We start from the raw sequence: 19,203 nt of genomic DNA, 5'->3' as shown, positions 1-19,203 counted from the left end.
AGATTAGTTATAAAGAAAGAGATTAGTAATTGTCTCGATAGCAGCATTCAAAACGTTTATTCTTGATCAATTATTATAAGAAAATTTTAAAGTGCATCAGCGTAACGTAAGTAAATACAAATATGAACACTCTCTATCTTTTTTATTCGCCAATTCAAGTATTAAACACATTAAACATAGCTATCCTAAACGTATATATAGACCGACGACGAAGACGAAAAAAAAATATATACATTTGGGTACGTAATATATATGGATTACGTAATATATATGGATTGATTCTTCAGTATATCTCGAAACATGTATATCTGCGGACCATATTAGATGTTTAGTCTTTTTCTTTTATTCTGTCAGTATTTATACAATCACGTGTCAAGTAGTAAGCAACATTATAAAGACATGAAAAGAATAGTCAATACTATTAATTATCTATCTACCTATCATCTTCTCTGCGGGGCACTAGAATTAGATTTTTTTTGAAATGGAAACACCGACGGCTAATTAATGCGAAACTAATTAATTTCACAAACTTTCCCACGTACCAAAAACACAATTAACTACACTACTATAATTAATCATTGCTGCATGCATCTGTTCATATCAGTACAAACTGTTTTTCGAAACTTTGTAACTACTTTCTGTATAATTGATTAGCAAAATTAACTAAAAATCTATAATATTAACACCAAAAAAACGAAACTAATTAACCACGTGAATATAGTAAACTCCAAAACAGGAATTTTTGTAGATAAATCAAAGAACAACCACATTATCATTTGTTGCTTTCAAAATTAAATATTTGGCCTACTTATTTTTGTTTCAACCTATATCAGTCACATATTGGTGGAAAAAACATATCATTTTTAAATTTCAAGTTGCAATAACTACGGTTGAAAATTCTTCTATATATGCCTCGACAAATTTCTTTTATCTGATATCTCGTTTAGTTTTTTCTTGTTTTGAAACTACATTTGGTATAGACTGAATAGAGCATTATATTCTACTAGTAATATATATCTCATAATAATGTTATACTTATTTATAATAATAATATATATCAAGTGGCCATTTGATATATAGCTTTATACAGCCCAAATATTATACCGAACAACATTCAAATTGAAAATTTACTTATTCGTTCTTGCAATTTTTTATTTTTTATTTTATTTTATTTTTGGCTGAAAAGTTTATACTCAAAACCAAACCGAGCTGAACAAAAAAATTTATAAGATAATTAAAAGATAGAGACAAAACATGATTGACCCATAAGGCTAAAGACTTTCAAATATAAAGAGAAATAAAAGAGTGTGATAAATTGGGAAAGTCCTCGTCAGTCTGTCGGATGAAAGAATAATAAACGTAGGACACACGTAATAATTAGAAGCCTTAAGTTCACTTACAGTCCTTACATTACGAGCCTTATCTTCTTACCCTTTCATTGTCCGCCTTCTCTCGCAGCTCTATATATTATTACGACACAATTGTGTTTTCCAAACATTGCATAGCTCACTTGAAAACTAAGAGAAAAAGAAGAACACGAAAGCTCCGTCTATTCTCGTGTGTTCTTTACTTGTTTTGTCTAGGAAAAAAAAAAAGACGAGTCATTTGGGGTCTTTCTAAAATTAAGCTCTAATGGCAGACGCGACTTTAGAGGAGACCTCTACGTGGACAGTAGCTGTGGTTTGCTTCGTCTTACTACTCATTTCGATTGCGCTCGAACATTTGCTTCACACACTTGGAACCGTAAGTCCCTTAGATTTGTCCTTATTTCAAGATTCCCTTGTTTTGTGTTGTTAATCTGCTTCCGTGCTTATGTTTCTTCCTTTGGTTACTGCTCTGTTTTTGATCATTTGTTTACCTCTTCTCCTATCACTACTAAATCTGTAAATAATGGAAATCTGTGCCCATTCTTCTTTTATATATACCTAAACAGTGGTTTAAAAAGAAGCACAAAAGCGATCTATTTGAAGCTCTTGAAAAGGTCAAAGCAGGTAACTAAGAAATATAACTGTTTTTTTCTACTTAACTTCATCCATTATTAACAAGATACTGATGTTGTTTTTCTACTTAAACTTTATCCATTAACAAGCTTCTTATATTTTAACACTTAACTTCACTCAGAGCTTATGTTGTTGGGATTCATATCACTACTCCTAACAATTGCACAAGCACCAATCTCACATATTTGCATCTCCAAGAAACTTGCATCGATAATGCAACCTTGCAGTCCCGCCCAAGCAGCGAAATTAAAGGCCGATAGGGCAAAGAAAGAAGGTGGATATGGAGAAAAACCCGGTGGAAAACTTCTTCTTGAGCTGGCTGAATTTTATATCCCTAGAAGAAGTTTAGCCGGCAAAGTTGAGAACACATGCGAAAAGAAGGTAACCAATAATCTCTCATTTAAAAATCATTTTCGGCTTGTATAACCGATAGATTTTGATTGCCATTGATGGATTTACTCAGGGGAAAGTGCCTTTTGTATCTTATTATGGAATCCACCAGCTGCATATATTCATCTTCGTGCTCGCAGTGGTTCATATTATTTACTGCATTGTTATTTATGCTCTCGGAAAGACCAAGGTAACATTTCTCGTGATTTCCGCAGTTGCTAAGGCGAGAATCAAGAAAGAGTGTACGCAAAAGTTTTTTTCTTGATTATTGCAGATGAGAAGGTGGCAGCCGTGGGAGGAGGAGGCAAAGTCAATAGAGTATCAGTTTTCCAACGGTATGTGACTCCGAGTATTGGACAAAAATGAAAGACTGAAATGGGAAATCTACAGTGAATAATTTCTTGCTATGCAGATCCTGAGAGGTTCAGGTTTGCGAGGGACACATCTTTTGGGAGAAGACATCTCAGTTTCTGGAGCAAGAGGAGTGTTACACTATGGACTGTGTGTTTTTTCAGACAGTTCTTTGGATCCATCACCAAAGTTGATTACTTAACATTAAGACATGGTTTTATCACGGTAAGACATGGTTTTTATTATAACACTCATCTCTCAAGACAATGATCTAACATTATAAAAAATTTCAGGCGCATTTCGCTCCCGGCCAATCAAGCTACGATTTCCGTAAGTTAATCCAGAGAACGTTAGAGAAAGACTTCAAAACCGTTGTTGAAATCAGGTTTGGATCTCTAATAATGATTTTTTATTTTATATAGTCTGAGCAAAAGCCCAATTTAAATATTTTATGAAGCCCGGTTAATTTTTGCCACGTTTATGCAGTCCTGTTATCTGGTTTGTCGCCGTGCTATTCCTCTTGACCAATACAAGTGGTAATGTTCATTGCATAAATACTGCAAACAGTACATCTTAGCTGCATCAATAGTCGCACAAAACTGACATAGTTTTTCTTTAATTTGAAACAGGGTTATATTCTCACTTCTGGTTACCATTCATTCCACTAGTCGTAAGTACTAAAAATATACTCTTAAAACAGTTTTTCGAATATTTTGTTTCTTTTGCCGCCAGTTTTTAACAGAATAACTGCAGGTAAGTCTAATCGTTGGAACAAAGCTTGAAGTCATAATAACACAATTGGGTCAAAGTATCCAAGAGAAAGACGAAATAGTGAGAGGCGCCCCTGTGGTTCGGCCTAAAGATGACCTCTTCTGGTTTAGCAAGCCACGTTTCGTTCTTTTCCTTATCCACTTGGTCCTCTTTACGGTACAGTAATAAATCCTTCACCCCTCATTTATTCTCTTTCGATTTTTTCTCCTAACGGTAGAGTAAACTCATGAGTAGCAAAATATTCTTCACTTAATTTGCAGAATGCATTTCAACTTGCCTTCTTTGCCTGGAGCACGGTAAGCAGCCAGCGAGCCGTTTCATGTTCTTTACAAACGTTGCTGTTTCATGTCTTACTAATTGCAATGTCATAATATTTTTGGTATATGCAGTTTTCATTCGGGATCAAGAATTGTTTCCATGCAAGCATTCCAGATGTGGTCACTAGACTTGTTGTTGGGTAAGCAAACATGCATTATCCTGACTATTAATTTTGAGAATTAGTACTTTCACTGACAATGTATATATAGTAACCCTCTTTTATTATAAATCTTGCAGAGCTTTTGTACAGATACTTTGCAGCTATGTGACTCTTCCACTCTATGCACTTGTTACTCACGTACTACACAACCTTAATTAGTGTTACGTCCATCCCAGATTTTGGATATATGATCTTTAGTTAATTTTTTGACACTGTGTATAATGAAAAATGTATGTAGATGGGTACTCAAATGAAGCCAACAGTATTCAACGAAGGAGTAGCCACAGCATTAGAGAAGTGGCATCAGACGGCGAAGAACCAGACTAAACACGGAAAACACTCGGGATCAAACACACCTTTCTCTAGCCGTCCAACCACACCAACACATGGCTCATCTCCAATCCATCTCCTTCACAATGTCAAGAACTCATCGACTGCTCCCACAAACTCTGGTCATAGTCATCATCAGGAACACCAGTTTTGGGATCCTGAGTCTCAACACCAAGAAGCTGAAACTTCCACACATCATCCTCTTGCGCATGAAAGCTCGGAGAAAACGAAGCCGGTCCTTGCATCTGCGGAACATCCTCCTATAAGGACTAGCAAAAGCTTAGACAAATTTTCTTTTAAGAAAGATGTTTCTTGATTTCAGAATTTGATCTCGTACCCTGGAAATAACTATCAGTACTGCTTTGAATCAATCATTGCTGCATTCATCTCTGTTCATATATGTATGTACAAGCTGTTTTCGAATAATTTGAAGTACTACTTTTGTATAATAATTGCTTTATATAAATTAACAGCAAGCAAAAAAAAAAAAAAAAAACTAAACCACGTAATTCAAAACGAATTTTTTTGTGTAAAAATTATAGAACAACCACATTATCAAAATGTTGCTTTCAAAAATAATTTTTTGGCCGACGTAGTTTATTTCAACGAGTATAATAATTCGTTTTCGTCGTCTAACGAGTGTCTTATTATATTAACATCTCTTATTATTTTAGATAGAACAACAAACAAGTTGAGAATAGGGGAGGCTAAAGAAATCAAAGGCACGAACTTTCCAACGAGAGATCCCATTATAGTAAACGTTATTCTTATGTCTAATAATTGTATCTCTCAAGTGGTCATTTGATATACACAAAATTCAATTGTTGTTTAAGAAAAAATTACACCAAATAACAAAACCGAGTTAAATCAAAATTTAAAAAAACTGAAGTATATCAAAACCGAGTTAAACCACAAGTTAAATATTAGACAAACTAGACCTTGGATATCAAAACCGAGTTAAACCACATGATTTGACCGAATATAACAAACAACAAGGCCATAGACCTTGAAAATAAAGCGACGGTGATAAGTTGGGGAGGCGTCGTCACTCGTCACATGAGGGAATAATACCAAAAAAAGTCAAAACGTTGAACGTTTCTTCAAAAGAAGAACGACGTAGTTATAACATAGAAGAAGCCTTTAGTTTACTTAACAGTCTCTCATTCCCATTATTAGTTACGGGTCTTATCTTCTTCTTCTTCATTCCCCCTTTCCTCTTTCGCCTCCTCTCTTAGCTCTCCTCTATATTATTACGACACAACTTTGCGTCTTTTTTTCAAAAATTGCGTTTGCGTACTAGTTTCAAAATTGAGAGCAAAACAAGAAGAACACGAAATCTCCGTCTCTTCTCGTGTGTTCGTTCTTTACTTCTTTTGGTTGAAAAGCAAAAAGAGACAAGATCTCTGGAAAGAAAGAAGGATAGTCTCGTTTGGGGGGGTTTTCCTTAGAATTAAGCTCCAATGGCGAATCAAGTTAAGGAGCGGACTTTAGAAGAGACCTCTACGTGGGCAGTAGCTGTGGTTTGCTTCGTCTTACTATTTATTTCGATTGTTCTCGAACATTCGATTCACAAAATTGGAACCGTAAGTCCCTGTTCTGATTTTTTCCTTATTTCAAGATTCCCCTGTTTTCTGTTCTGCCTCTGTTTTTTTTTTTGTGTGTGTTCTTGATCTGCTTACTGCTCTGTTTCTTTGTCTTCTTCTTTGGTTAATGCTCTGTTAATGAAAATCGCTTCCCATTCTTTTTTATAGTGGTTTAGAAAGAAGCACAAGAAGGCTCTATTTGAAGCTCTTGAAAAGGTCAAAGCAGGTAACTAAAAAAACTGTCTTTTTTCTACTTAAACTTCATCCATCTATTAACAAGCTTCTAATATTTTCTATACTTATACTTCATTCAGAGCTTATGCTGTTGGGATTCATATCACTACTCCTCACTATTGGACAAACGCCAATCTCAAATATCTGCATCTCCGAGCAGGTTGCATCGACAATGCACCCTTGCAGCGCCGCGGAAGAAGCTAGAAAATACCACAAGAAAGACCCCGCAAAGAAAGAACATGGAGATGGAGATGGAGAAAAATCGGGTCGAAGACTTCTTCTTGAGTTAGCTGAATCTTATATCCCTAGACGAAGTTTAGCCACCAAAGGTTATGACAAATGTGCAGAGAAGGTAACTAACAATCTCCCATATATATATATGCAAATCATTCTTGGCTTGTCAAACCGATAGATTTTGATTTGGATTGATGAATTTTCTCAGGGGAAAGTGGCTTTTGTATCTGCTTATGGAATCCACCAGTTGCATATATTCATCTTTGTGCTGGCCGTGGTTCATGTTATTTATTGCATTGTTACTTATGCTCTCGGAAAGACTAAGGTAACATTTCTTGTGAATCCCACAGTGGCTAAGGCGAGAATCAAGAAAGAGTGTATGGACCAAAGATTTTTAAATATTTGCTTTCTTGAGTATTGCAGATGAGGAGGTGGAAGTCATGGGAGGAGGAGACGAAGACAATAGAGTATCAGTATTCCAATGGTATGTGACTCCGAGTATTCCACAAATATTAAAGACCGAAATGGGAAATTTACAGTGATACTTCTGGTTATGCAGATCCTGAGAGGTTCAGGTTTGCGAGGGACACATCCTTTGGGAGAAGACATCTCAATTTCTGGAGTAAGTCGAGTGTTACACTATGGGTTGTGTGTTTTTTCAGACAGTTCTTTGGATCTGTCACCAAAGTTGATTACTTAGCACTAAGACATGGTTTCATCATGGTAAGGAGTTCACTATTTTCCCGTTATCTAATGTTTATTATGACACTTATCTCTCAAGACAATGATCTAAATACAAATTTCAGGCGCATTTGGCTCACGGGAGCGAATCAAGATTTGATTTCCGCAAGTATATTCAGAGATCATTAGAGGAAGACTTCAAAACTGTTGTTGAAATCAGGTTTGGAACTAATAATGATTTTCTTTATAGTCTGAGCAAAGTCAGTTTGGATATTTTGTCTTAAATCTTTGCCACCTTTATGCAGTCCGGTTATTTGGTTTGTCGCGGTGCTATTCCTCTTGACCAATACAAATGGTAAATGTTGATTGCTTAAACGCAGATTAAGTCTTAGCTGCATCACTATTTTCAGAAAACTGACATAGATTTTCTTTTGAAACAGGACTACGTTCTTACCTTTGGTTACCATTTATTCCACTAATCGTAAGTACAATAAGCTCTTAGACCGATAAACATTTCTCCGATTTTGTCCTTTCGTCGCCAGTTTTTTAACAAAATGTATATAAGTGCAGGTAATTCTAATAGTTGGAACAAAGCTTCAAGTCATAATTACCAAATTGGGTCTAAGAATCCAAGAGAAAGGTGATGTGGTGAGAGGTGCTCCGGTGGTTCAGCCTGGTGATGACCTCTTCTGGTTTGGCAAGCCACGGTTCATTCTTTTTCTTATCCACTTGGTCCTCTTTACGGTACAATACTATATCCTTCACCGCTCATTTATCCTCTTTCGGTTTCTCCTAATGGTAGAATAAACTTATGAGTACCAAACTTCTTCACTTTGCAGAATGCATTTCAACTAGCCTTCTTTGCCTGGAGTACGGTAAGCGAGCTCATTCATTTTCATTAAAAACATTGCTATTTAGGGGTATACTATATATATACTAATTGTTACGTCCTAAATTTTTGGTATTTGCAGTATGAGTTCAATCTCAGGAATTGTTTCCATGAAAGCAATGCAGATGTGGTCATTAGGATTGCAGTTGGGTAAGCTAACATTATCTTGACTGCTGATTATGAGAATTTGCTGAAAATGTATAATAACCTTTTCCCCTTTTTTTATAAATCTTGCAGAGTTGTTGTGCAGATACTTTGCAGCTATGTGACTCTTCCACTCTATGCACTTGTTACTCAGGTACTACACAACATTGAGTGTAACATAACCAGGTTTTGGATATATGATCTTTAGTTTTCTGACATTGTGTTTATTAAAAATGTGTGTAGATGGGTACTAAGATGAAGCCAACAGTATTTAACGAAAGAGTAGCCACAGCATTAAAGAAGTGGCATCACACGGCAAAGAGCCAGACTAAACACGGAAGACACTCTGAATCAAACACACCTTTCTCTAGCCGTCCAACCACACCAACACATGGCTCATCTCCCATCCATCTCCTTCACAATTTCAATAACCGGAACGTTGACAGTTACCCAACTTCTCCTTCTCCTAGATACTCTGGTCATGGTCATCATGATGAACACCAGTTTTGGGATCCTGAGTCTCAACGCCAAGAAGCTGAAACGTCCACACATCATTCTCTTGCGCATGAAAGCTCAGAAAGGAAGCCGGCTCTTGCATCTGTTGAACTTCCTCCAATAAGGACTAGCAAAAGCTTAAAAGATTTCTCTTTTAAGAGATGATTCTTGATTTTTATATTTGATTTAGTACAGTGACAATTTGTTATACGAACACCGTTTCTTGTACATTACTAGATGTATAAGACATAACTATCTATTAAGATAGATGATATATTTCTCTGGCAATGCTTAAGACTTTCACGAAATTACACATACATTTTGTTGGTTCTGCAGGTTCTAACGACCTGAGACATCACTGATGGTGACATTGTTGATTGAGGCGTTATTAGGGTCACTGTTCTCGGAGGACTCAGCTTCTGGAACACCGTTCCTTGATATAAATGCAGGCTGTTTTGGTTCTGGGATGTCTACAATCTCGCTGCTGAGCATCGAACACACTGTAGAAACACTTGGCCTATCATTGGCAGCTTCTTGTACACACAAAAGCCCGATGTGAACGCATTTGTGTATATCTTTCTCAAAGAGTTGGTCAAAGATCTCAGGATCTACCAGACCATTAATCTCCCCTTCGTTCCAGATTGACCATACCTATAAAACAGTGAAAGCTTTTATAGCTTGAAAAATCTTAAGAGAGTTGAGAAACTTAGAAGACTTAAGGTAGACTTACATAAGCTAAAAGTGTAGAATTTGAGTTTCTTCTTCCACTGACAATCTCTAAGAGTATCACTCCTAAGCTGAAAACATCAGATTTCTCTGAGAACAGTCCTCCCATTGCATACTCAGGTGCCATATAGCCACTGCACCATCATTTTCTCGGTTTTAGAATTATCTTAAAGGAAAAAGATGTAACATATGGTTAGAATGGAGTTACTTACTATGTTCCAACGACCCTTCGGGTGTTTGCTTCATCTTCATTCCCTGGGAAAATCCTGGCCAACCCGAAATCAGATATTTTCGGAATCAGATTCTCATCTAACAAGATGTTGCTAGCTTTCAGATCCCTGTGAATGATTCTCAGCCTAGAATCTCTGTGAAGGTACATAAGACCTCTACATATACCATTGATTATATTAAAACGCGTCTTCCAATCAAGAAGTTTTGCTCTCCTTTGGTCTGAACAACACATTAGCTTCTGTTAAATGACTTGATTAAAAAATTGTAGCAGAGTCTTAAAACAAAGATAGTGATAAATTACCAAATAGATAATAGTCCAAGCTTTTCTTGGGCATGAACTCATAGACTAACATCCTTTCTTCTCCTGCAATGCAACAACCAAGTAACTTCACCAGATTTCGATGTTGCAACTTAGAAATTACGACCACTTCATTAACAAGTTCCTCAAGCCCTTGTCCCGATGCTCGTGACAGCCTTTTCACAGCAATTTCTTGCCCTTCTTGTAACTTCCCCTGCAACAAAGATATGTCAACAGTTGTTGGAGTAAGCAGAAATTCTTGTTATCATAACTTTAAGAGTCATACTCACTTTGTAAACAGGACCAAAACCACCTTGTCCAAGCTTATTTCTGAGAGAGAAATTGTCAGTTGCAGCCGCTAGCACTTGAAACTCAAACAATGGTAGCTCTTTCAACTTCCCTTTATTACCACCAGCTAAAGCTTCCACTCTCTCAAAAATTTGTTCTGCATCTGTTCCTTTCTTTTTCGCTGAGACCAAATCCAAGTTTTTATTAAAGTTTAAAACTTAAAAAAAAAAAAACGTTTATAAGAAGCAAACATAATTGAAGTTGAACTCTGACCTCTTTTCTTCATAACAATCCGTCGTGCCAGAAGACCACAAGCAGCCACAACAAGAATACCGCCTGCCAATGATGCACCGATCAAAATTGGTCGTCTGTCCTGTGTTTCTAATAGAGAATTGGCAAGAAATAACAGATTTAGTAAAACTGAAATCTCTATAGTAAGATGACAAAAATGTTGTGGAATACTCAACTGATTTCTGAATGTGCAAGACGAATATAAAGATCCATTCCACTAGCAGACAACTCCTGCGAATCAACTAAGCTTCCATTCCAAATCATACAGCCATATCCTAAGCCATGAGCAGCAGCTATACAAGAACATGTCTGCAAACATGTCCTTAAGCATTCTGGTTCACTCGCTTCGGATCTTCTTGCAAAGTCAGGCAATTTCATTCGCCGCAGCCTCAAAAACCCATCAGCACTCCCATTATTGTTCTGTCTTTCACACTGCAAAGGGGTCCTTCTTATGCATCCACCACTCGAGTTTCCATTGTTCCAGTCTATAAGGTTCCTTGGCCTGAACCCTCTGATGCAAGAACAAGGCGGTTTTTTCCGAGGATTGCAGGTAGCGAATTCGCCACATCGCCTGTAAATGTCACACTCGGTTGCTGGAACTTGTAACCCGACCGTCCAGTTTCTCCTAGCCTCACTCCAATCTCTTCGGATCACAGATCCTCTATAATCCATGTAGAAGTATCTCAATGTTGAATCATTAGCATATGACATGGTGACGGATCCATTGGTGTCATCATTAACTATGAATCTATAAAGAAAGACTCCTGCATATACATCTGGTAACCCGTTAAACATTTGACCGTTCCAGGGGCCACTTCGCCACACCGTACTGTTATTATTGTTATTGTTGATAATGAAGAGCTCTGGATATGCAGCAAGAATGAGTGCCGCAGTGTAGCTCCCGGGCGAAGGATCCGAAGGGTTTCTCCAAGAAGTTATCGTGACGTTTCCTCCTCCAGATCTTGCGTTTGTCCCAACCAACATATTTGGCAACCAAGAATCAGTAGGATACTTGAAGCTCTCCCAAAGATATGCATCGGTATTCGCCTCTTTTAGCACAAGGTTCCCGGAATCCAGAAGCTCAGCGACAGTAGAATTAGCACGAGCTTGAGTAGAGACGTTAGTTGACCATAGAACACGCCTCTGACCATCCGTAACTACGAGATTTCCATCCTCAGATACCGAAATAACTCCAGAGGAGTCCTTAATCGGTTTATCTTTGTTGGCAACCCATATTACAGTTTGTACAGAAATGCTGTTATACCATATACCAGCATACCGATTTGTGGAATTTACAGGGCTGAAGAAACCGAACCTGAACGTGCGAAAGCTGGAGACTATTGTCTCAGAATCATTGAGCTTACCAGAAAAGAAAGCTCTTTCCTGAGCGAGAGACAGGCTTAAGAAGAAGCAAAACAGACCAAAAATATGCACAATAGGAATCAGGCTCTCATGAAGTCCCATATCTTCAGTACCAGCCTCTCAAGAATTGTCCCAATTTGGTATTGCTTTTGTTTTCTCAATATCTCCTGAAAAACACACAAACACAAGTAGACAACAAATCTATAAATAGCAAAGATCTCAGCATTGAATGTAACATTTAACAATGGTAGGGTCTTGTGCTGCGTTAAGTGATTCTGTAATGTTGTAGAGCGGATTAAATTCTCAAGACAAAAGTCCAAATATTGTTAGAAGGGTCAAGTCAAATAGCACTGTTCTAAGATGATGATTATGCAAGACTCATCATTTTTCATATTTTCTATTAATGGCGGTCTTTGGACGTTCGTTCAATTGACCAAAATCGGCCCGTCTATTACGACTTGGTCTTTATTCACCTGAGATGAGTTACTCCCTTCACCTTCTTCTTCTACAGAATAAGCTCACGTCACTGTCAATTCGATGTGATCCAGACATTGAAGATAAAGTATATACTTCAACTAGAATTTGGAGAAGAAATTGGGACCTGTAAGAGGAAAAATTGACGATTAAGGATTTTGATTTTGCTGAATAAAACCATGAGCTCACAATTGGTGCAGGTCTCTACCGTTCCTCAAATCCCTAATTCCCCAAATTCGTCTCACCATCGTCACTTTCTCTCCCAGAGAACTTACATTCCTGCTAATGTCTACGAGCACCCTGCGGCTCTTCTTCTAGAGAGATGTTCTTCTCTGAAAGATCTCCGTCACATTCTTCCGCTCGTTTTCAAGAATGGTCTTTATCAGGAGCATCTTTTCCAGACGAAGCTTGTTAGCTTGTTTTGTCGCTATGGCAGCGTCGTTGAGGCTGCTCGTGTTTTTGAACCGATTGATGATAAGCTCGATGTTCTGTATCACACTATGCTTAAAGGGTATGCTAAAGTTTCGGACTTGGATAAAGCTTTGAATTTTTTTGTGCGAATGAGGTACGATGATGTTGAGCCAGTTGTGTATAACTTCACTTATCTCCTGAAAGTTTGCGGAGACGAGGCAGAGCTTAGGGTGGGAAAGGAAATTCATGGGTTGTTAGTGAAGAGTGGGTTCTCGTTGGACTTATTTGCCATGACTGGACTTGAGAATATGTATGCCAAGTGTAGACAGGTACATGAGGCTCGCAAGGTGTTTGATAGAATGCCTGAGAGAGATTTGGTTTCGTGGAATACAATGGTGGCTGGGTATTCGCAGAATGGGATGGCGAGAATGGCTTTGGAAATGGTTAATCGAATGTGTGAGGAGAATTTGAAACCTAGTTTTATCACTATTGTTTCTGTTTTGCCTGCTGTCTCTGCTTTGGGGTCGATGAGTATTGGTAAGGAGATTCATGGGTATGCCTTGCGGGCAGGATTTGATTCTCTTGTTAATATCTCCACTTCTTTGGTTGATATGTATGCAAAATGTGGATCTCTGAAAACTGCTCGACAGCTCTTTGATGGGATGTTAGAAAGGAACGTTGTTTCATGGAATTCAATGATTGATGCGTATGTGCAGAATGAGAATCCTAAAGAGGCTATGGTAATTTTTCAGAAGATGTTGGACGATGGAGTGAAACCCACTGATGTATCTGTCATGGGTGCTTTGCATGCTTGTGCTGACTTAGGAGACCTTGAGAGAGGAAGATTCATTCATAAGTTATCGACTGAGTTGGATCTTGATAGAAATGTTTCGGTAGTGAACTCTTTGATCTCCATGTATTGCAAGTGCAAAGAAGTTAATATTGCAGCTTCTATATTTGGGAAACTGCAGACCAGAACCCTTGTATCTTGGAACGCAATGATATTAGGATTTGCACAGAATGGACGTCCGATTGAAGCATTGAATTACTTCAGCCAAATGCGGACTCAGACAGTGAAACCGGACACGTTTACTTATGTGAGTGTGATAACTGCTATTGCAGAGTTGTCAGTTACACATCAGGCAAAGTGGATTCATGGGGTGGTTATGCGAAATTGTCTGGATAAGAACGTGTTTGTCACAACGGCTCTAGTCGACATGTATGCGAAATGTGGAGCTATTATAACTGCAAGATTGATTTTCGACTTGATGAGTGAGCGTCATGTGACGACATGGAATGCTATGATTGATGGATATGGGACACATGGAATTGGGAAAGCTGCTCTGGAGTTGTTTGAAGAAATGCAAAAATGCACCGTCAAACCAAATGGTGTCACATTTCTTTCTGTAATCTCGGCTTGCAGTCACTCGGGTTTGGTGGAGGCAGGACTCAAGTACTTCCATAGGATGCAGGAAGACTACAGCATAGAACCGTCGATGGACCATTATGGAGCCATGGTCGATCTTCTGGGTCGAGCTGGACTGTTGAATGAAGCATGGGACTTTATTATGCAGATGCCTGTTAAGCCGGCAGTCAATGTATATGGTGCCATGTTAGGTGCTTGCCAGATTCATAAAAGTGTGAACTTCGCTGAGAAAGCAGCAGAGAGGCTGTTTGAGTTGAACCCGGATGATGGTGGGTATCATGTGCTTCTTGCAAACATATATCGTGCAGCTTCAATGTGGGAAAAAGTGGGGCAAGTGAGAGTTTCAATGTTGAGACAGGGTCTGCGCAAATCTCCTGGCTGCAGTATGGTGGAGATAAAGAACGAGGTGCATAACTTCTTCTCCGGAAGCACAGCTCATCCCAACTCCAAGAAGATTTATGCTTTTCTTGAGAAGCTAATGTGCAAAATCAAAGAAGCTGGTTATGTTCCTGACACTAATTTAGTCCTCGGCGTGGAAGATGATGTTAAGGAGCAATTACTGAGTAGCCACAGCGAGAAGCTAGCTATATCTTTTGGACTCCTCAATACAACTACAGGTACAACTATTCATGTAAGAAAGAACCTGCGGGTTTGTGCTGACTGTCACAATGCTACAAAGTACATTTCCCTTGTGACCAGACGAGAAATTATAGTACGAGACATGCAACGGTTTCACCATTTTAAGAACGGTGTCTGTTCATGTGGAGATTACTGGTGAGATTACCCTCACCCGAAACATATATGACCTAGTCTGAAGTAGAAGCTGTTAAGAGGAAGAGAAATAAAAATAAAGAGTACACGTGTTATAATTTCATTGGGTGTTGAGAGTGTGGTTGGTAGCTGGACTCGTGGCAACAAGTCCATCAGACGATTCAAGCTAAAGGAAGAGTGAAGAGAGTCATCTTCTTCATTACGAAATTTCTCAAAGTTTGATTTTGTAATCTCCTCTCAGTCTCTCTCTGTGTAATCGGTGCTTTGCTCAGTCTTATTGGAGTTGTTTCTTCATTCTAAACTCTTGTAAGGTGGGAACTGGATCTTTGTTTCTTTGCAAACATTGATTCATTTGTTATTTGCGTTTCTTAATCGGAGTGTGTTATTTCTTAACAGAAGCCTTCATAAAACAAGATTAAAGCTGATCACGAATGATGATATCTTCGCTGTAGATAGAGCAAAAGTCTCGTTTGAAAGCGTCCAGGTAAGTTATTCATTTTTGCAGCTCTGTTTTTCCTTTCTTTCCTAGTACATGTGAAAGCTGAGAAGTGTTTGTTGTGGAATTGGTAGCGGAAAATAAATTCTTTCTGAAATCACTAAAATATGTTATGTACTATCAAACAAAGACTTGTGTTGGACATGGACAGGGTTGATGTAAAATGAAGTTTAAATTGGAATAAAGTATTCCAAATTATTTATATGGTAACATGAGTTATCATATTGGGTTTTTAGAACTCATATTCAAAAAAACGACATTGCAATATCTTATGAATATAATATTATACGATACATCTTAGAGGGAAACAGCGGTCTAAATGCTTTCAGTTTATCAAAATAAGATTCTGTTCATACATTCAGATCTGAATTGGAGAACTCTTTTGGACACTTGGGAATACACTTGGGAGAGATGGGTATTTTTCTCTTTACTTGCTTTCTCTGGTTAAATTTATTCTTAAGCTGTGGCTATGCAGCTATAACTATTTCAAGTCCTTTGACGTTGGGAAAAACTTTGAGTTCTCACGGTGGATCTTATGAGCTCGGGTTCTTCACACCTAACAACTCTCAGAATCATTATGTCGGGATCTGGTTCAAGAAAATTACACCACGGGTGGTGGTGTGGGTGGCTAACAGAGAAAAGCCTGTCACAAACCCTGTGGCAAACCTTACTATCAGCAGAAACGGGAATCTTATTTTGCTTGACAGCAGAGAAAATGTTATTTGGTCAACCAGAAAACTTTCCACATCTAACAACTGTCATGCAAAGCTCTTAGATACCGGGAATCTTGTCATCATTGATGGTGTTTCAGGAAATCTTTTGTGGCAAAGTTTTGAGAATCCTGGTGATACTATGTTGCCTTACTCATCGCTGATGTACAACCTTGGCAATGGGGAGAAGCGAGTGTTGACTTCGTGGAAAAGTCAAACTGATCCATCCCCTGGTGTTTTTGTAGTTCAGCTAACGCCACAAGTGCCAGCACAGATCGTGACTATGAGAGGCTCGGCGCTTTATAAGAGAAGCGGTCCATGGGCTAAGACCGGGTTCACTGGCGTACCACAAATGGATGAATCCTACACAAGCCCATTTAGCCTTTCACAAGATGTAGGAAATAGAACTGGGGACTTCTCTTATTTACAGAGAAGTTCTGAACCTACACGAGTTATCATAACATCAGAGGGATATCTAAAGACTTTTAGGTACAATGGGACAGGCTGGGTTTTAAAATTTATGACTCCAGCGAATTCATGTGATATATATGGTGCATGTGGACCTTTTGGGTTGTGTGTGGCGTCCAATCCCACAAAGTGTAAATGCATGAAAGGGTTTGTACCAAAATACAAGGAGGAGTGGAAGCGTGGGAACATAACTTCTGGATGTGTGAGACGTACAGAATTATCTTGTCAGGCAATATCATCTTCAAAAACACAAGGAAAAGGCTCACATGTCTTCTATCGTCTGGCTAATGTAAAGCCTCCGGATCTCTATGAATATGCAAGCTTTGTAGATGCAGATCAATGCCACAAGGGTTGTCTCAGCAATTGCTCCTGCACTGCTTTTGCATATATTACCGGAATTGGATGTTTGCTTTGGAATCAGGAGCTAATAGACACAGTTAGATATTCCATTGGAGGAGAGTTTCTTTCCATTCGTCTTGCAAGTTCAGAACTGGGTAGGGCTGAAAGACATTTTCCATAAAGACCCATCATTTGTTATTGCATATACTCTTTAACTTCGTTTACGAGTTCATTTCAACTGCAGTGTGGTTTTTACTAGTTACAATTTTGTTTTGTGGTAAATCTCACAGCTGGAAGTAGCAGAACCAAGATTATTGCTGGTAGTATCAGCTTTTCCATTTTTCTGATTTTAGCCTTTGCCTCATATATGTACTGGAGATACAGAGCAAAACAAAATGGTGAGACACTGGATAACATAGTAGCGCTTTTTCTTTCGTGGGCTTTGTTTTTATCTTTAATTAGGTAACCAACTAAAAGCGAAAAGAGGCATTCGACACCTCTATCTCGTGATCAAGTTATATACTAACTCACAGACATTTGTGACTTGTTTGGCAAACTCGGTGTTTTTCAACAATTCACTAGTATCATGGAAAAATGGTTTGGAAGCTCAAGAAATCTCAGGTTTGACGTTCTTTGAGATGCATACCATACGAGCTGCTACCAATAACTTCAATGTCTCAAACAAACTCGGTCAAGGTGGATTTGGTCCCGTTTACAAGGTAAATGATAGTTGGTTTTCTTTGGTCTTCTCATGTTTGTTTTATTCTTTGTCCTGTGGATGACTGTCTGCAACTTTGTTTCTAGGGAAAATTGTCAGACAGGAAGGAAATAGCCGTTAAACGCCTTTCTAGCAGCTCTGGCCAGGGCACAGAAGAGTTCATGAACGAAATAAAACTCATCTCAAAACTACAACACAGAAACTTGGTTCGGCTTTTAGGATGCTGCATTGATGGAGAAGAAAAGCTACTAATTTATGAGTTTCTAGTGAATAAAAGCCTAGATAATTTTCTCTTCGGTCTGCTCCTTGTCATGCATTTGCCCCTACATATTTCATTTTCCTTATATCATATGAGAATGATCTTTCATGCTCAATAATATGCTTTATATTATTGACTAGATTTGACGCTAAAGCTTCAGATTGATTGGCCTAAGAGGTTCAACATCATTCAAGGTGTTGCGCGTGGGATTCTCTATCTCCACCGTGACTCATGTCTGAGGGTCATACACCGAGATCTGAAGGTCAGCAACATTCTCTTGGACGAAAACATGAACCCAAAAATATCAGATTTTGGATTGGCTCGGATGTTTCAAGGAACCCAACATCAAGCAACCACTTGTAAGGTTGTTGGAACTCTGTAAGTATCTACCCCAGTGACATGCTCAAGTATTAATTATTTGAAATTAGCACTTAGCAGACTGTTTGGGATATGAACAGAGGATACATGTCTCCAGAGTATGCATGGACGGGGATGTTCTCAGAGAAGTCTGACATCTACGCTTTCGGAGTTCTGCAGTTAGAAATAATAAGCGGGAAGAAGATTTCAAGCTTTAGCTGTGGAGAGGAAGGCAAAACCCTTCTTAAATATGTAAGACATTTTCTCTATCCTCCTAATGTTCCAAGAATTTATGATGTAAACAAATTCTTAGATGCTGTCAATTTTCAACTATATACTAGGCATGGGAATCTTGGCTCGAGACCGGTGGAGTGGATCTTTTGGATCAAGCTATTAGCAGCTCGTGTTCTTCAGTTGAAGTCGCTAGATGTGTTCAGATTGGTCTACTCTGCATCCAACAGCAAGCAATTGACAGACCAAACATTGCACAAGTAGTGTCCATGATCACAACCACAACAGATCTTCCGACTCCAAAGCAACCAGTCTTTGCATTGCAGATTCAAGATCAAGTGAGTGTTGTCATCTCAGAGTCTTCGAATCATATAACACAAACTGAGATATATGGGCGATAAAGTCTGCCATATCACCTAAGTGATATGGTCGTTCGGCAACAAGACATGGAAGAAATTGTATTCGCTAGATCTCACAGGAACTCTTTATAACAGATACAATTTATAACATAAATCACAATAGTTTTAAACTTGATTTTTGAAATTTTTTGTCCATATGTATATTCTCTCCCATAAAAAGCATCAAATCATCTCCATACATAACATCAAAAGAAAAATGACAAACAATATCAAAAACTCATCATTTATGCACATAAATCTCTACAAATAATAATACTCATTTGTATAGTGGTTAACAAGTGACTAATCCATATCCATCAAGCTTCCTTCAGCTGCAAGTAGGAAAAACCTCTTTGGTCTTCTCATGGA

The 19,203-nt window shown here is 38.3% G+C and overlaps 5 protein-coding genes across 8 annotated transcripts; 4 read left to right on the top strand and 1 right to left on the bottom strand.

Moving 5' to 3' along the window:
- Positions 1-1,503: 1,503 nt before the first annotated feature.
- Positions 1,504-4,772, top strand: LOC17898721 (MLO-like protein 2). 2 transcript variants are annotated; one of them, XM_023789846.1, is made up of 14 exons: positions 1,504-1,743; positions 1,934-1,991; positions 2,122-2,381; positions 2,464-2,580; positions 2,665-2,725; positions 2,803-2,966; positions 3,035-3,126; positions 3,228-3,277; positions 3,371-3,411; positions 3,495-3,668; positions 3,773-3,808; positions 3,902-3,969; positions 4,068-4,128; positions 4,229-4,772. In XM_023789846.1, the coding sequence occupies exons 1-14, from the start codon at positions 1,633-1,635 to the stop codon at positions 4,634-4,636; spliced, it is 1,701 nt and encodes a 566-aa protein (XP_023645614.1). In that variant the 5' UTR covers positions 1,504-1,632; the 3' UTR covers positions 4,637-4,772. The 2 variants fall into 2 exon arrangements, with proteins under 2 accessions (XP_023645614.1, XP_023645615.1); XM_023789847.1 differs by having other exon boundaries at positions 1,505-1,743; positions 2,122-2,376; positions 2,462-2,580.
- A 715-nt stretch (positions 4,773-5,487) lies between these two features.
- Positions 5,488-8,879, top strand: LOC17896781 (MLO-like protein 2). Its single transcript, XM_006307041.2, has 14 exons — positions 5,488-5,903; positions 6,072-6,129; positions 6,218-6,489; positions 6,580-6,696; positions 6,795-6,855; positions 6,931-7,094; positions 7,178-7,272; positions 7,358-7,407; positions 7,493-7,533; positions 7,623-7,796; positions 7,892-7,927; positions 8,024-8,091; positions 8,179-8,239; positions 8,329-8,879. Exons 1-14 carry the CDS (start codon positions 5,781-5,783, stop codon positions 8,743-8,745), a joined length of 1,737 nt encoding a protein of 578 aa, XP_006307103.1. The 5' UTR covers positions 5,488-5,780; the 3' UTR covers positions 8,746-8,879.
- On the bottom strand, positions 8,838-12,456 carry LOC17897495 (G-type lectin S-receptor-like serine/threonine-protein kinase At1g11300). The gene is made up of 9 exons (XM_006304822.2): positions 12,378-12,456; positions 12,250-12,281; positions 10,591-11,943; positions 10,397-10,504; positions 10,126-10,304; positions 9,839-10,049; positions 9,519-9,756; positions 9,311-9,440; positions 8,838-9,231 (listed from the first exon to the last, which is right to left on the bottom strand). The coding sequence occupies exons 3-9, from the start codon at positions 11,876-11,878 to the stop codon at positions 8,920-8,922; spliced, it is 2,466 nt and encodes an 821-aa protein (XP_006304884.2). The 5' UTR covers positions 11,879-11,943; positions 12,250-12,281; positions 12,378-12,456; the 3' UTR covers positions 8,838-8,919.
- On the top strand, positions 12,369-15,592 carry LOC17897475 (pentatricopeptide repeat-containing protein At1g11290, chloroplastic). The gene is made up of 2 exons (XM_006304432.2): positions 12,369-15,169; positions 15,255-15,592. The coding sequence occupies exon 1, from the start codon at positions 12,430-12,432 to the stop codon at positions 14,863-14,865; it is 2,436 nt and encodes an 811-aa protein (XP_006304494.1). The 5' UTR covers positions 12,369-12,429; the 3' UTR covers positions 14,866-15,169; positions 15,255-15,592.
- On the top strand, positions 15,255-18,990 carry LOC17898852 (G-type lectin S-receptor-like serine/threonine-protein kinase At1g11280). 3 transcript variants are annotated; one of them, XM_023789842.1, is made up of 8 exons: positions 15,255-15,342; positions 15,717-17,026; positions 17,162-17,269; positions 17,454-17,590; positions 17,676-17,886; positions 17,989-18,226; positions 18,307-18,457; positions 18,547-18,990. In XM_023789842.1, exons 2-8 carry the CDS (start codon positions 15,766-15,768, stop codon positions 18,835-18,837), a joined length of 2,397 nt encoding a protein of 798 aa, XP_023645610.1. In that variant the 5' UTR covers positions 15,255-15,342; positions 15,717-15,765; the 3' UTR covers positions 18,838-18,990. The 3 variants fall into 3 exon arrangements, with proteins under 3 accessions (XP_023645610.1, XP_023645611.1, XP_023645612.1); XM_023789843.1 differs by lacking the exon at positions 18,547-18,990 and having other exon boundaries at positions 18,324-18,450; XM_023789844.1 differs by lacking the exon at positions 15,255-15,342 and having other exon boundaries at positions 15,710-17,026; positions 17,162-17,279; positions 17,431-17,590.
- Positions 18,991-19,203: the final 213 nt, after the last annotated feature.

Source organism: Capsella rubella, unplaced genomic scaffold, assembly GCF_000375325.1.
Source record: "Capsella rubella cultivar Monte Gargano unplaced genomic scaffold, Caprub1_0 scaffold_1, whole genome shotgun sequence".
In the NCBI taxonomy this organism is placed as follows: domain Eukaryota; kingdom Viridiplantae; phylum Streptophyta; class Magnoliopsida; order Brassicales; family Brassicaceae; genus Capsella; species Capsella rubella.
The sequence above is the reverse complement of the archived record's forward strand: the minus strand, read 5'-3'. Positions and strand labels throughout refer to the sequence as shown.